This window comes from Python bivittatus, unplaced genomic scaffold (assembly GCF_059951505.1).
Source record: "Python bivittatus isolate LINGU-HERP-01145 unplaced genomic scaffold, Pbiv_v1 ctg000020_np1212, whole genome shotgun sequence".
Taxonomy (NCBI): domain Eukaryota; kingdom Metazoa; phylum Chordata; class Lepidosauria; order Squamata; family Pythonidae; genus Python; species Python bivittatus.
The window spans coordinates 30,833,561-30,847,502 of NW_028277030.1; the positions used below are offsets into that span (position 1 = coordinate 30,833,561).

The 13,942-nt window shown below is 36.7% G+C and overlaps 1 protein-coding gene across 2 annotated transcripts in view; it reads left to right on the top strand.

The window, feature by feature from the left end:
• Positions 1 to 13,942, top strand: part of PXDN (peroxidasin) — an 82,225-nt gene that overhangs the window by 33,996 nt on the left and 34,287 nt on the right. Inside the window, exons 4-6 of one of the 2 annotated variants that reach the window (XM_088136657.1) lie at positions 5,875 to 5,946; positions 10,517 to 10,588; positions 13,280 to 13,351. In XM_088136657.1, coding sequence (XP_087992783.1) covers positions 5,875 to 5,946; positions 10,517 to 10,588; positions 13,280 to 13,351 — 216 coding nt within the window. The remainder of the gene's footprint in view (positions 1 to 5,874; positions 5,947 to 10,516; positions 10,589 to 13,279; positions 13,352 to 13,942) is intronic. The other variant, XM_088136664.1, reaches the window with a different exon arrangement.

Sequence of the window (13,942 nt, forward strand, 5' to 3'; positions counted from 1 at the left end):
TAGTTTATATTTTTGTTGGTAACATTAGGAAGTGAATTACTGATCAATAAAAAGAACTTTATAATGGTCAAATATTGGCTAGATGATACTACTGATAGATGACTTCACAGTTGGCTCGATAACCTCATCCATGGAGTGCTCAGTAATGAATCAAATGCATCTTGGAGGGAAGTATCAAGTGAAGTACCACATGGCTCTGTCTGGGTGCTATGCACTTCCACCTTTTTATCAATAACTTAGACAATGAGACAGTTGAGGGGCAGTTATCAAATCTACAGAGTTGATATGCTTCCAAAGCTAGGAGGGTGGTTAATACTTCAGAGGAGAGTAGGTTTAAAAAGATCTAGAGCATTAGGCTGAAAAGAATATGATTGAATTTAAGAAGGAGAAATGTTAAGTTGTGCACCTGGGTAGGAAAAATGGAAGACGTTAAGTATAGAATGGGGAAGACAAGGCTTGACAGTACATAGAAAAAGATCTGTGTACTGTCCTTGTAGATTGTCCTTGTAGATGACAAGTTAAATATGAGCCAGTAGTGTGATGCAACTGCCCAAAAGATAATTGATATTTTGAGGTGCATACAGGAGCCTGTTGCCCAGATCATAGGAAGTAATTGTTCCACTCAGACGCCACATTTCAGGCATCACATTTCAAAAAAGATAGTGCCAAGTTAGAATGAGTTCAGAGAAGGGCTGTCAAGATAATGAGGGGTTAATGAAGATCAAGGATCTAGGTATATTTAGTCTATAGAATACATTATTGTTGGGTGATAGGATAGCAATCTTCAAATATCTGAAGGGTTGTTACATTTAAAGTAGAGGAGACTTTGTTCTGTTTAACCAAAGGGCAGGACCAAAACCGGTGGATTAGCATTACAAGCAAGTAGGCTCTGGCTAGAACTCAGGAATACCTTTCTGACTGTAAGAGCAGTAAGGATTTAGGAGAAAAGGCAGAATAAATCTAATAAATAAAAGTCACAGTTTGAGATAATCTCATGATTCCATCTTGGCCATTTCATGAATCAGGGAGTATTCCTTCAGTGCCTTCTGCCTGTACTGTAAAGCACATGAGAAGAATTAGATTGGAAAAAAAATGATACAAGAGTAATAGAGGAGTTATGCCACAAAGAAGTTGTTAAGTTGTGGAGAGTTGTGGAGAGCTAAGCTTGTGGTTTTCCCTAATGCAGTTAATTCTTTAAAAGTATTTGACAATACTTGATCAATTAATTGGTATTTTTAACGGTTTAAATGCTGAATCTTAGATATAAGATTACAATTAAGTTATCTTAATTAAAAGAAATGGCATTGTCTGTTTATTTTTTAAATTGAACCCAGTAGAATTTTTCCTTTAGAATAAGGTTTTTTTTCACAAATTTAAATCTCATTATGTGGCAACATGTTTTATTCTTGTTTCTAAACTTCCCTCTTCTCTGAAAATCCTTCTACTTCTTCAGCATACCTGAGTCTGAGCAAGTTTCCAGAAGGAGATATGAATTAAATTGGTTGAACTGAATGTTCCAAAAAAAAAAAACTTTTGATAGTTTAAATGCCAACAAGTGTATTTATAAACTTTCTTGGGCTATAGCCCATTTCTTCAGAATTTTTATGTGTTAACCTTCGAAGAAATAGTATTTCAGGTGAAAGATGAATAAATAATGATATTACAGGGAAATGAAATCCAGAAAGTACATAATGCTAGTGCCACTATCCACTGCAGGGAGGCTGTACCCATTAGATTGGTATACCCCCAGCAACTGATGGACCCAGATGGGTTTCAGAGGGAGCTGGGAGTTGTTCCTGTTAGTCTGCTGCACGGTCCATCTGAAGCCTTGGTCGCTGCTTGGAATAAGAGAGCGGCTAAGGCATTGGATCAGATCACGCCCATGTGATCTCTCCTTTCTCGGGGACCCCATCACTCCCCGTGGTTCACAGAGGAGCTGAGGAAGATGAAAGAGAAAAGAGACATCTAGAGCATCGCTGGTGCTCAACAATGGATGAACTCAACCAGACGTGAGTTAGAGCTGCTATTAAAGCCTACCTTGTGGAGGTAAGGGCGACAAAGCATCAATACTTCCCTGCCCTTACTACATCTGCAGGTAGCTGCCCCACAGCCCTGTTTCAGGTGATACAAGCCCTCTTGGGTAAAGAGGGCTCAGGGAACCTTTTGCAGGAGCGTGCAGAGGAATTTGCTCAGCATCTGTTGGACAAAGCTGCTTGGATTTGCTTGCAGTTGGACGCTGGGCTTGTTGCTGGTCCAGAAGAGGTGCCTGGGAAGGAGTCTTGCCTGGTTATCTGGGAATGGTTTGAACCTGTTGAGCCTGAGGAAGCGGACAGGGTCCTTATGACTGTGAGCTTAGCCACCTGCTCTTTAGATCCATGCCCATCCTGGCTTGTTAAATGAGTGCGGTGGGTGACGTATTGTCAGGTTCAGCGCAAGAACAACAACAAGGCAATCCAGTCCAGTCCAATTCCTTTATTAGCTTGCACCTAATAGACAGAATCTCACCAGACTAAACCTATGCTAAAGCCACTAGTGGATATATCCCATGAGACTCTAGGGAGGGGCTAGCCTCATCCTCTTTCTCTTCCAACGTTCCTGCTACAGACTGAGAAAGCGCTTGCTCTGGAATGTCCCCCCCCCCCCCGATAACCTTGATCCTCCATTCCAGTATCTTCCTCACTCAAGCCTTCCATTACATGTATGTATGGGCTCTACCGGTGGTTAATTCTTATTTGAGTGAGGGGGTTGTTTGTTTACCTCTTAAAGAAGACTTGGTTGCCCTCTCCTCAAGAAGCCATCACTAGACCCCACCATACTGGATGATCTTCATCCAGTATCTAACCTCCCCTTTTTGGGGAAGGTGATTGAGAAGGTGGTTGCGTGACAGCTTCGGAGACCTTGGATGAAGTGGATTTTTTGGACCCTTTCCAGTCAGGATTCAGACCCAGATATGGGATAGAAACAGCATTGGTCACATTTTTGGATGATCTCTGGCGTGAGTGGGATAGGGGTTGTGCATCCATCCTTGCCCTACTTGACCTCTCCACAGCTTTCGATACCATTGACCATGGTATCCTTCTGGATCGGCTCAGAGGATTGGGGGTAGGCAACACGGTGTTGTGCTGGCTCACCTCCTTTCTCTTGGGTCAATTCCAGTTGGTGGTGATTGGGGAGGGGAGGTTCCACCTTTGGCCCCTACTGCGTGGGGTGCCGCAGGGGTCAATGCTCTCTCTGTTCATATTAAACATCTACATTAGGCCGCTGGGTGAGCTCATCAGTCACCATAGGTGAGGTATCATCAGTATGCTGATGATACCCAGCTATACATTTCTGCCCCTGGCGAATTAAGCGATGCTGTGGACGCCTTATCCTGGTGCTTCGAGATTGTGAGGATCTGGATGGGGAACAACAGGCTTCAACTGAACCCTGGCAAGACTCAGTGGCTTTGGGTTTTGGAGCCTACTAGTTCTAGAACTATACCATCTTTGGTGCTGGATGGGGTGGCACCAATCTGGAGGGTCTTCCTATACTCACAACTCCTCGAAGAACAGGTGGCAGTCATAGCTAGGAGGGCCTTTTCACAGCTTCATGTTGTGCACCAGTTGCATCCGTTCCTAGGTCGGGAAGCTTTACTTACCATCACTAATGCTCTAGTCACCTCCAGATTGGACTACTGTAATACACTGTACATGGGGCTGCCCTTGAAGAGTATCTGCACCTATTCAACTGGTGCAGAATGCAGCAGTGCGGGCAGCTACGTGTTCCCCCAGAACAGCACATACCACACTTCTGCTCTGCAAGCTGCATTGGCTGCCAGTTTGTTTCCAGGTCCAGTTCAAGGTGTTGGTTTTGACCTTTAAAGCCCTTCATGGCATGGGATTGGGTTATCTGAGGGACCACCTCTCCCCAATTACCTCATCCTATCCCATTAAATCCAGCAGAGAGGGCGTGCTACAGGTCCCATCTGTGAGGGACCTACATTTGATGGGTTCCAGGAGGCAGGCCTTCTCCGCCATGGCACCTGCCTTATGGAACATTCTTCCCCCGAAGTTAGGTTAGCTCCATTCCTGTTAATGTTCACGAAACCCCTGAACAAGAAGACCTGGTTATGTCACCAGCCTTGGGAGTCCCAGGGAACCAGCAACATTTTAAGGTGGCTCCCCTATTGTGGGTGACAGGAGGTTGCTATACTTCTCTCTTCCTTTGTGGTTTGTATATTCTAATTTTTAAATGATTTTCTCTATTTTTAATAATGATTTTCTCCATTTTTATAATGATTGTTTTTATAATGATTGTTTTTATATTGCAGTTTTATTTGATTGTTGTACGCCACCCAGAGTCACTTCTGGTGAAATAGGTGGCTATATAAATTTAATACGTAATAAATAAATATATAAATAAACAAAGCAAAACAAATGACAGTGGCTATTCACAAAACATTAGGTATGACAGTGATGATATTGTATTGGTCAACTGATTAACACATGCACTATGATAAGAATCTCTGTTTAATCTGTTTTATTTTCCAGAAGCTGAACAGTTCTTCACCTACCTCTCCAGCCATTCCTATTGACAGCTACTTTTTTTCCTAAATATACCATTAATTTCTAGGATTACATCATCCTATCTATCATTGTCCAAATGTATCTGATGATACTAAACTTCAGGAGTATGCTACAGTCTCTACAGAAATCATAAAACACTGAAATGAATCTTTAAGATAAATGTATTTTCATAAACTCGGAATTGAGTGCTATAGACAGCAGAACAGCCTCAGTGTGTAATTAACTATTTTGAGATAGAAATATTTTAATATTGTCCCAGTTGTTTAATAAGCATATCAAACAGCAGGGCAGAGAAAATTTTACAACTCTGTGCAAAACACAAACATCATTACAAGCACCTTTTAAAACATTAAAGAAGCAAGACATGAGTAACAAAAAGGAATCTTTCATTTCTGGAAACAACTGTGCTGTTATATCTACTTAGTGTTACTCTTAATTTATCTGTGTAAATGATCTTACTGGTGTAATTGAACAATCAGTCTAGTTCATAAATACAAAAGGTTTGTGATGGTGCGCACCACAAACTGTTTGCACTGCACTTCTTGTGATTTCAGTTTATCTTTTATTCGTATTCCCATACTTTATATCCTGTCAGAGATTTGCATGTACTCCTGTGGTGAAGTTGTAATCTGTTAATGTCAGATTCTTGTACAGTTCCATTTGTTAGCTGACTTCCTAAATTCTCCCTAATAACATTTATTTTGTTCTGTGACTTCTTTAACTTTTAAAATTAAAAGTTAATATTTTGATAGAACATTATGCTATATATTTGATAAGGTATTTATCTGAACTTTTCAAATTATTAATGTTTGAAGAGAAATGTGTAATAATCCATTAGTTGAGGTAAAATTCATTCTCCATATTGAACAGTACTAGAAACTTGATTGCAAGAGATTGACACAAATTATCCCAGTCCTATAAATTTGTACATGTACTTCTATAATTACATAGATGGTAGCTTTAGTCATCATTATCTTAGTTCTATAGAGGACAAAATTCTCTTTGTACAAGCCTTTGAAGGTGAACATGGCAAGATGTTCCCCAAGCTTGTTCTGAAGCTGTCTTCTCAAATAGAATTGAAAGCTATCAGGTGACTAAATTTGAAGTCCAGCACAGTTTTCTGTTTGTATCGTCGAGGTTCTGACGGACATTCTCAAGTCAAAAGTGTTCTGTTGTGTATACATGTCTTGTTTTGTTGCTTTCCATGGTGTATTTGAAAAACTGTCCTCATGTGTCAACTTAATTCCTTCACGCATTAATGTAGCTCTTGTTTGTGTATACTAATATTACTGATTATTTCTTGTTTCAGCTATTTGTACAAGAATGAAATCCAGTCAATTGACAGGCAAGCATTTAAAGGACTTGCCTCTCTAGAACAACTGTAAGTGCCTTTTCTCTTCTGTGCTGTCATTTGTTTGGTTGCCTCAGAGGAAAAGTGCACGTTTTTCAGCATTTCTTGCTTGCATGCCTTGCATGATTGCACGGAATGGGTTTCTAGTCCAGCGTGGTTGCAGTCACTGGTATGCAGAAAACATATTTGTCAAGTATGTCATTTCTGTGTTCACTTTTTATTTTAGATTTATATTTCAAGACGATCAGTTCACCATGTAACAGTTTCCAAGGGCAAGCGTGATTTTAGCACCAAACTTAGATGTGCATAAGAATTAGGGATCCCATTTCTACAAAAGTGTTATACTTTTGATCTACACAGATTAATAAAGTAGAATCCAGATTTTTGGTTGGATTTCTATAATTTTTCAAGAATTATCTCACTATCTACTGCTACATACTCGGCTTATTATGTTGGTCATTCAAATGGCTGAATTGTTTCTGGATATCAAGGGAGCAAGACTTTGCGTTGAAAAGAAAATGATACCCAATTACTCTTTAATGTTATGAAAGATTCAGTCATAATATTGCAAATATTTTCCTTTGATTAGGAAAAGAAGCAGGGCAACAGTATTACTTTCCTACCTCAAGACAGTCACAGAAAATAGGAACAACAGTTTGTGTCCATAGTTCTTTAGAGTTCCTTAAAAGGAAGTGATTCCAGTTTGTGGATTTTTATCATTTAGTGCCATCCTAGTAGAAATGTTCCACTTGATGCTGCTTGTTTGAATGAGCTGCTGTTTCAAGGAAGACTTTGCCTTTGAAATGTCCACATTAATGGAAATGAGCAAACCTTCATATATTTATTGGCTCTTAATGAAAAAAAGCAAACTTATTATAGGTGTCTGGTAGAAGCCGTGATGAGGTCATGAACTTCATAACATTTTTGAACAAATGATGTAATTGATATCATTTAGAAATATAAATTTTGGAGCATGCTGAATATATTGTAGAAAAATAGCTTCATTTTAAAATGGTACCATTTATATTGATTGGAACTTTTAACTCTGATCACTTGGACACAATAAGAGCAATTGATAGTGGGCATTTGTATATCGTAAAACTGACCAGAATTCATTCTAATCCGCTCCAACTTCTGTGAACATAAGCAGGCACAACAGAGATAACCTTTTCCATCTACCTTCAATCTTCTGATTACTAAACTGCCAAGAAATAATCAGAGATATTTTGTTCGCGAATTATACTCAAAACCATTTTTCTGGTACATTTTGTTCCATTACTACTATTTCTTAAAACACATAGAATCTACATTTGCCCAAAACATGATTGTTATTATCATCATTGTCGTCATCAAAATAGTGTATATACTTCTGACCACTGAAGTATTTCCATGGTTTATATATGCCATAAATGCATTTTAATGAAGTCTGTCATGGCGCAGACATCCTATTTCCTCTTGCTTGGATCCCTCCAGTAGCATGATCGGTAAACCAACCATTGCTTAACAAGTTATCCCAGCTTAGCATCCTGGTAAATTCTCTTTGCCAACTGGAACCATAGGGTTATCCTTTGCTGACAAAGCCTGGCTTTTGGGGAGCAACAAAGCAGAACTTGGGATATGTTGATGTGCTAAGCAAGCCATTTCCATTTCCATTCTCAGAAAGAGCCAAGTGGGAATGATTCTTCATAATGCTACATAATTGCAAATACATCACGCAATATAAAATGAAGGAATATTCCAGCATTAAAGTCTTCCTAAGTTTTGTATAGTTCATTGATAGAAAAATATATTGATAATAATTAACAGATTGGTCATAAATACATTTTTAAGCCTGAGTGAATTAACTCCAGTGACATTCCCATGAGATTGATCTGAGATCACCAGCCTCTACTACTACATTCTACATGTAGTAGAATCCCAGACATTTAATTCCGGCATAGACTATTTGGTTCCTAGTTTAAAGGAAAGGGCAGCGTATGACTTTCTGCTGTACTTGAATAAATATGCTTGTTACTCTAAGCGAAACCCACCTATTTTCATTTGGTTTTTATTCTGGTTTTGAAAAATAATACCGCAGTCTTTAAATATGCATGATAGTATTTTAAAATGCATGTAAGATTTTAATAGAAAGTTTCAGAAATAGCATTCAATAGATTCTGACTTTATTCTGCAGAATATTTACTGCACAAGGAATGTTTTGATATTCATTGTTCTCAGTTATAAAACTTCCTTCCTGAGTTTATTCATTATCATGTAGCAATCATGGAATAAATGAGGTAAACTCATAAATGAGGTTGATGGGAAAGGTAAATGGATTAAGTTCTTCATAAATCTTTGTTTTAAAAATATCTGAATACAAGGACTGTTTCACAGAAAGTTGCTGTTTATTTTGACCTCTTCACCTTTCCTCCCCTCCTACAATTTTCAGGAAGATATGGATGAAGAAGACAAGTTCTTTGCATCTGAAATTAATATAATATGCCACTTTTCTTCCCCTCTGTCACAGCACCCTTTATATGGTAACATGGATTGAATAAGATACTTTGAAGCAGAGCATCATCAGTTTAGAAATATGGAAATATTTGATTGTTTCCTAAGTTGTACCTCAAGTTGTGGTTTCTGATCTTAGGCTCTGTTTAATAGTAAATCCTCAGTTTGCCATTACATCTTCTACATTTCAGATGGAACTATAGTGGAACACAAATAATAAAGAAACTTGCAAGGAACACAATATGCATGTGAATCTAGGTTGAATTATTTCACAGAGTTAGTATAGAGATGAAAATTTGTTATGTCAGATTGAAGGCTTTGTTATGACTTATTCCCCCATCTAATTTTTTGTGTATAGATTTTTAATAAAATAGAAGATGGTTCTGTTGTGTGAGCTTTTGCTTGCAGCCTACAGGGATACTGTCTCATTTTTCTGGAGAAGTAGGCTGTGATGTATCCCTTAAAATAGTAAAGACAGGAAACAACAAGCAGGGGAGATCTGGCAGGACAAATGGAAGTAACTTCACCTTTCCACATCCGCTGATTTTATCTTACAAATTCTCCATCAGTAGTAAGCCCTCAAGAAAAATGATTAATGGGTAATACAGAAGTAAAGATTGAATGGAAGTAATTAAGGATCCTTCCCATATTTTGTTTTTGTAAGCATCTCTGAATTCTTGTTATTTCAGCAACATAGATTTGGAAATCGACATTTGCTGAGGATAAGGTTTAGTTCACTCTTTTGTGTATCGTTCCTTACTGTTAGCAGATTTTCATTATATTTTTGTACTTTAGATTTATCATTTTTACACTTCTGAGAACAACTGAAAACCAATATCTATCAGATTTGCTGCCAACATCATTTAAGTGACAGTACCAGGAAGAGACCCCTAGACTTTTGAAAGTTAAACAGTCCTCCTTTTGCCTGTTCAGGTGTTCCATAGATATGGTGTGTGCATTTCAGCCTCTTTCCTCAGACTCCTGGACTTCCAGCAGTGAGCAGAGGGATTGGGGTTTTTATTTGTGGTTGCTGAAATGCAAGAAGAATCCTGAGGGGATTCTGATTCCTACTAGCAAAGAATCCCTGATTTCTGTGGCAACTTAAGCTAAATGTGAGTGCAATTGCCTTTCAAACATCAGTGTTCAAGCTGGTGAGATTGGGAACAAGAAAAGCAGAGCCAAAACCATTGGGGGTGGGACAAGTGATTAACCCCTTCTCCTAATGCTTTTTCCACATATTTTTCCATCCTATTCGGGCATAATGCCTAATATTGTGATAGCCACAGAAAGAGGAACACAGCTCTTTGTCCTATAGAACGGAACTGCAAGCTTACATTGTATATTATTATTTATTTTCCTACACTTGATTGTTTTTTTGTTGTTTTGAATACTTAAATCTTTCTTACGTGTAATTCATGTTCTGTGCAATGATGAATCAGATATATATGTTTTCTACGTGTATATTTAAACTGAAACTTGATTAGAGAAGTAATGTACACCTAGTTCACCATGCTAAGCTTAGCTGGTTTTGGATTAGCATGTTGTAGGAACACAGCCAGTTGTCATTTGAAAACCATGGTTTTATGGCTTGGTATGTTGCATTAACTCAACCAATTGGAGTTTATTCAGTAATAATTAAGCAAATAATGACTTAGTACAATATGAAATCCCAATCATACAATTAAATTTCTTCCTTTTTTACCCCAAGACAGGGTTAGGTGTCTGTTATACTGCATATAAATAAGCTGGAGATAGAAATCTCAATGGGCAGAATGTATTTATCAGCCATTAAGGTTATTCATACATAATATATGAAGTATTGGTATTATACCTGAATATTTTATTTTACCAGTATTTTTAATGTGTAAGCTTAATTTTCAAGCTGTTGGTGATGTTTGTTAATTGTCATATCCAAAAATTTGTGCTGACTGATATAAATGTGAGGTAATTTTTATTTTTATATTGTACCACTGATTTTCAGGAAAAGGCTGTGGCTAGGATCTAACTTTGAGTATTAAAAAAAAAGTTTTAGTTTGCATTATTATTATTAGCATCATGTTATTTATTTTTTTCTATATTCTCTTATTTTTCCTTTCTAACTTTTAAACAGATATCTGCACTTTAATCAGATTGAAACATTGGAGCCGGAATCATTCACCCATCTTCCCAAACTTGAAAGACTGTAAGTTTCTTCTTTTTCATTTTCTTTCTCCCAGTTATTAGCTTTATTTTTTTTCTTTTTGCCCATCAGATAAAGGTATTTCCATATACTACTTGGAAGTTGAGAAGCATCATTACAATTTCTTCTCAAACTAGGTCTAGATCTAAGCTTAGTCAAAGTGTAAGTTCTGTGCAGTTCTATTTTTTAATAGTATTCTTTATTAAAGATTATAATTACAACAGTAAAAACTAACACAAACTTTAAAAAATTAGAAGAATAAAAAGAAAGAGAAGAAGGTGCAGAAAAGAAAGAAAAAATGGAGAAACAGAAAAGAAAGAAAAAATAAGAATATAGTAAAGAAAAAGAAAAGAAATATATAGAAGTGACTTCCCTCCTTCATCACAAATATAAACATTTTTAGTAACTTATCACCGTCTCTTAAAATAGAACAAATTATCTCTTTTTCCCATATCCCATCTCTTATGTATAAACAAATCCATAAAGCATCATTATTTCACTCCTTGCATCGGGAAAAGTCCATTAAGGGTTATCAGAGATAACACTGTATCTATTTTAACCTTGATCTTTAGTCCCTTCAAATAATGTCATAGAACTTGGTTTCTTTTCATTTTTTCTTTGTCCCTTCTCACAAAATTCTTCAAAACTTAACAAGCCTCTTTTATACATCCCATATAGGAAAATTATCCAGGTCACTCTCTTGGTTTGTTGTTTGTATATCCCTTTTAATTATTAAGACATCAGCCAGTTTCTTTTGTATGTCCAGTGTAGAATCTTTTTCCATGTCATTCCTGTAGTCTGTCATTTTGAAATTCACTTTCAACTCATTCTCGATCTTGTCAAGTAGAACTTGTTCCTCTTCCATAACAACTTTTAGACATAGTATATCTATAGAGGCAGACACTCTTAAAACCAGCTTCTGGGTCCATTGTTCACAAATATCCTTCAATATGTCCAATGTTAAAATATTTTACTTCATTCTGTAATTGTAAGTCGAGTTCAAGTGTTCCTCTCCTTTAAATGTAATCTTTAGTTCTCTCTAGTTCCCTTTAGTGTCCAGTTTTTAAAATCTTATTTTTTTTTAATTAAAACAAAAGCATTTTCCCATGGGAAGGATTCTTTATAATTCCAAAATCTTATTTCAAATTCATCTGAACCCTTAGTCTGTAACTTTATAAAATCAAAGTTTTATCACCCTTTTTCTGTTTATTCCCCTAATTTTTTTTAAGTTCTTAAACTTGTAGTTAAAACTTCACCTGGAAACTCACCTGGTGCTGTAAAAATTGTTGATTCAAATGTTTCTAATAATTGAAAAGCAGTGAACAAGCAATTTCTGTAAGTGATTAGAAAAGGAAGTATGCAAACTTAGTGCCCTTTCAAAGGCACCGACTGCAGTTTGAGCAAGATGGCTATTCCCTCATCTCCCAGAGCTCTAAACCCAATGGAGACTGCTGTCTTGTGGTCTCCTTGTGAGGAGCAGCTGTCTGGAGCACTTGTGGGTGATCTCCCATCCTCTCCTTATCTGGAAAAATTCAAAGTGCTGGTCTACCCACCGCTTTGTCATTCTTCACTGCAGTCGCTGGATCCACTTTTTGTGGAGCTGTCTTCAGTCCACCATTTCTTCTCCGGAAGTCTGGATTTATATAGATCTAGATCTACAGTTACCTAAGCATAGGAGCTATGGTGTGAACAGCAGAGTTGCACTTAACTCAATACAAAATGAGTGCTGGTTACTTCTCATGATACCATCTGGATAGGTATATTGTCTGTATTTATTTATGTGTTAATTTATTCAAACTACACAGTACCCTGTCTACTTCCTCTGATTCCACAAGTTAAAAGAATCCATAATTATGGCCCAAGACCTACCTCGCTCTCCATAGTAGACTCTGTCCAACTGGTACCCAACCTAGAGTGATACAAGCAAAGAAACCCACACATTAATCCTAACATTTATTTGCATATAAACAGTCAATATTCTGATGGAAATTTTTGGCTTACAGCTTATGAGATACAGTATATACTAGTGCACACAGTTCATTTTTCCTGACTACCTTCTTCCAACCAACATGAACAGTTAAATTAACTTGAAACTTGGTATTATTTCCAAATCAATTCTGTAAGTTATATTACAAACCAAGGTTTGTTTGTGGTTTATGATTCTTTTACACGTAGCCTTAAAATTTTTCTTTCCAGTTGGTAGCTACAGCTGCTCTTGGAGGAATCCCACCATAGCGATCTGTCTATATGAATAAATGCGCTAATTTACAGTTAGTCAGAACATGCCACAGTTCTAGCTAACTGTTCTGCATGAATGAAAACAGTAATGTAACTTTGTAAATCAGAGAAATTACTTTCTCAGCTAAAGCCCTCTACGCACTTATTTGTGGTAAAGCCCACTGAATTTATTGGAATTTAATATAGTAGTAAGCATTCATGAGATTGGACCAAGCAGCACTTTTATTTTGCATTATTAACATTCTGCCATTCTATATAATGCGATATAATACAATATATAGATGAGCAGGAATTCTTACTGTTGGCATTAAATTGTAAGTAGGAAGGTAGGTTCCTTATTTATATGGATGTGATAATATATAGCACGAGACATAGTGTTTTTTAGAAAAGAAATAGGAATCATGCTATTATCAGGAGAAGATTGAAGTTTTCATAATAAATGCAATTTTTCAACAGATTTTTACACAACAACAGAATATCTCATTTAATCCCTGGGACATTTAGTCATTTGGAATCCATGAAACGGCTGTGAGTAAAAAAAAAAAAAAAATCCCTTTACATTTGCACTTGGTATTTTAGAATTTCGTTTTATGGAATATCACATGCCTTGCTTTCTTTACCATCTATTATCAGTCAAAATTACTGATAATTTTGGAATCAGCAGTGTTTATTTTGTTGCCTCTGAACAAGTATCTTCTTCAGGAGGTCATGATTACATTTATTTGAATTAATTGGATTTAACAGAAGAATCATAGCTATAAACATGATTCAACATTTATTTATGTTATATATGCATATTCTCCTTCTTTGTTTAGAATGGTATGTACACAAATATTCCAACCAACAAGACACTTCCAACCCTGAAACATCTTATTTTGCACTTGCTGGAAGTGTTCCAAAATTGGAAGGAGCATTTCAACTTAATTCTAAAACCTTCTGTTCTGATTTTACCAGAAAACTGTTGTGGTTTTAAAACAGACTATTCTGACTATGAAATGGTGATAGAAATTGTCATTTGCGTAGTTTGGAATGTTTAAACCTCAATATGATTTTCACAGCTCTGGTCATGGAATGTAAATGGTAGGGATGAGATTTTATTTTATTTTATTTTATTTTATT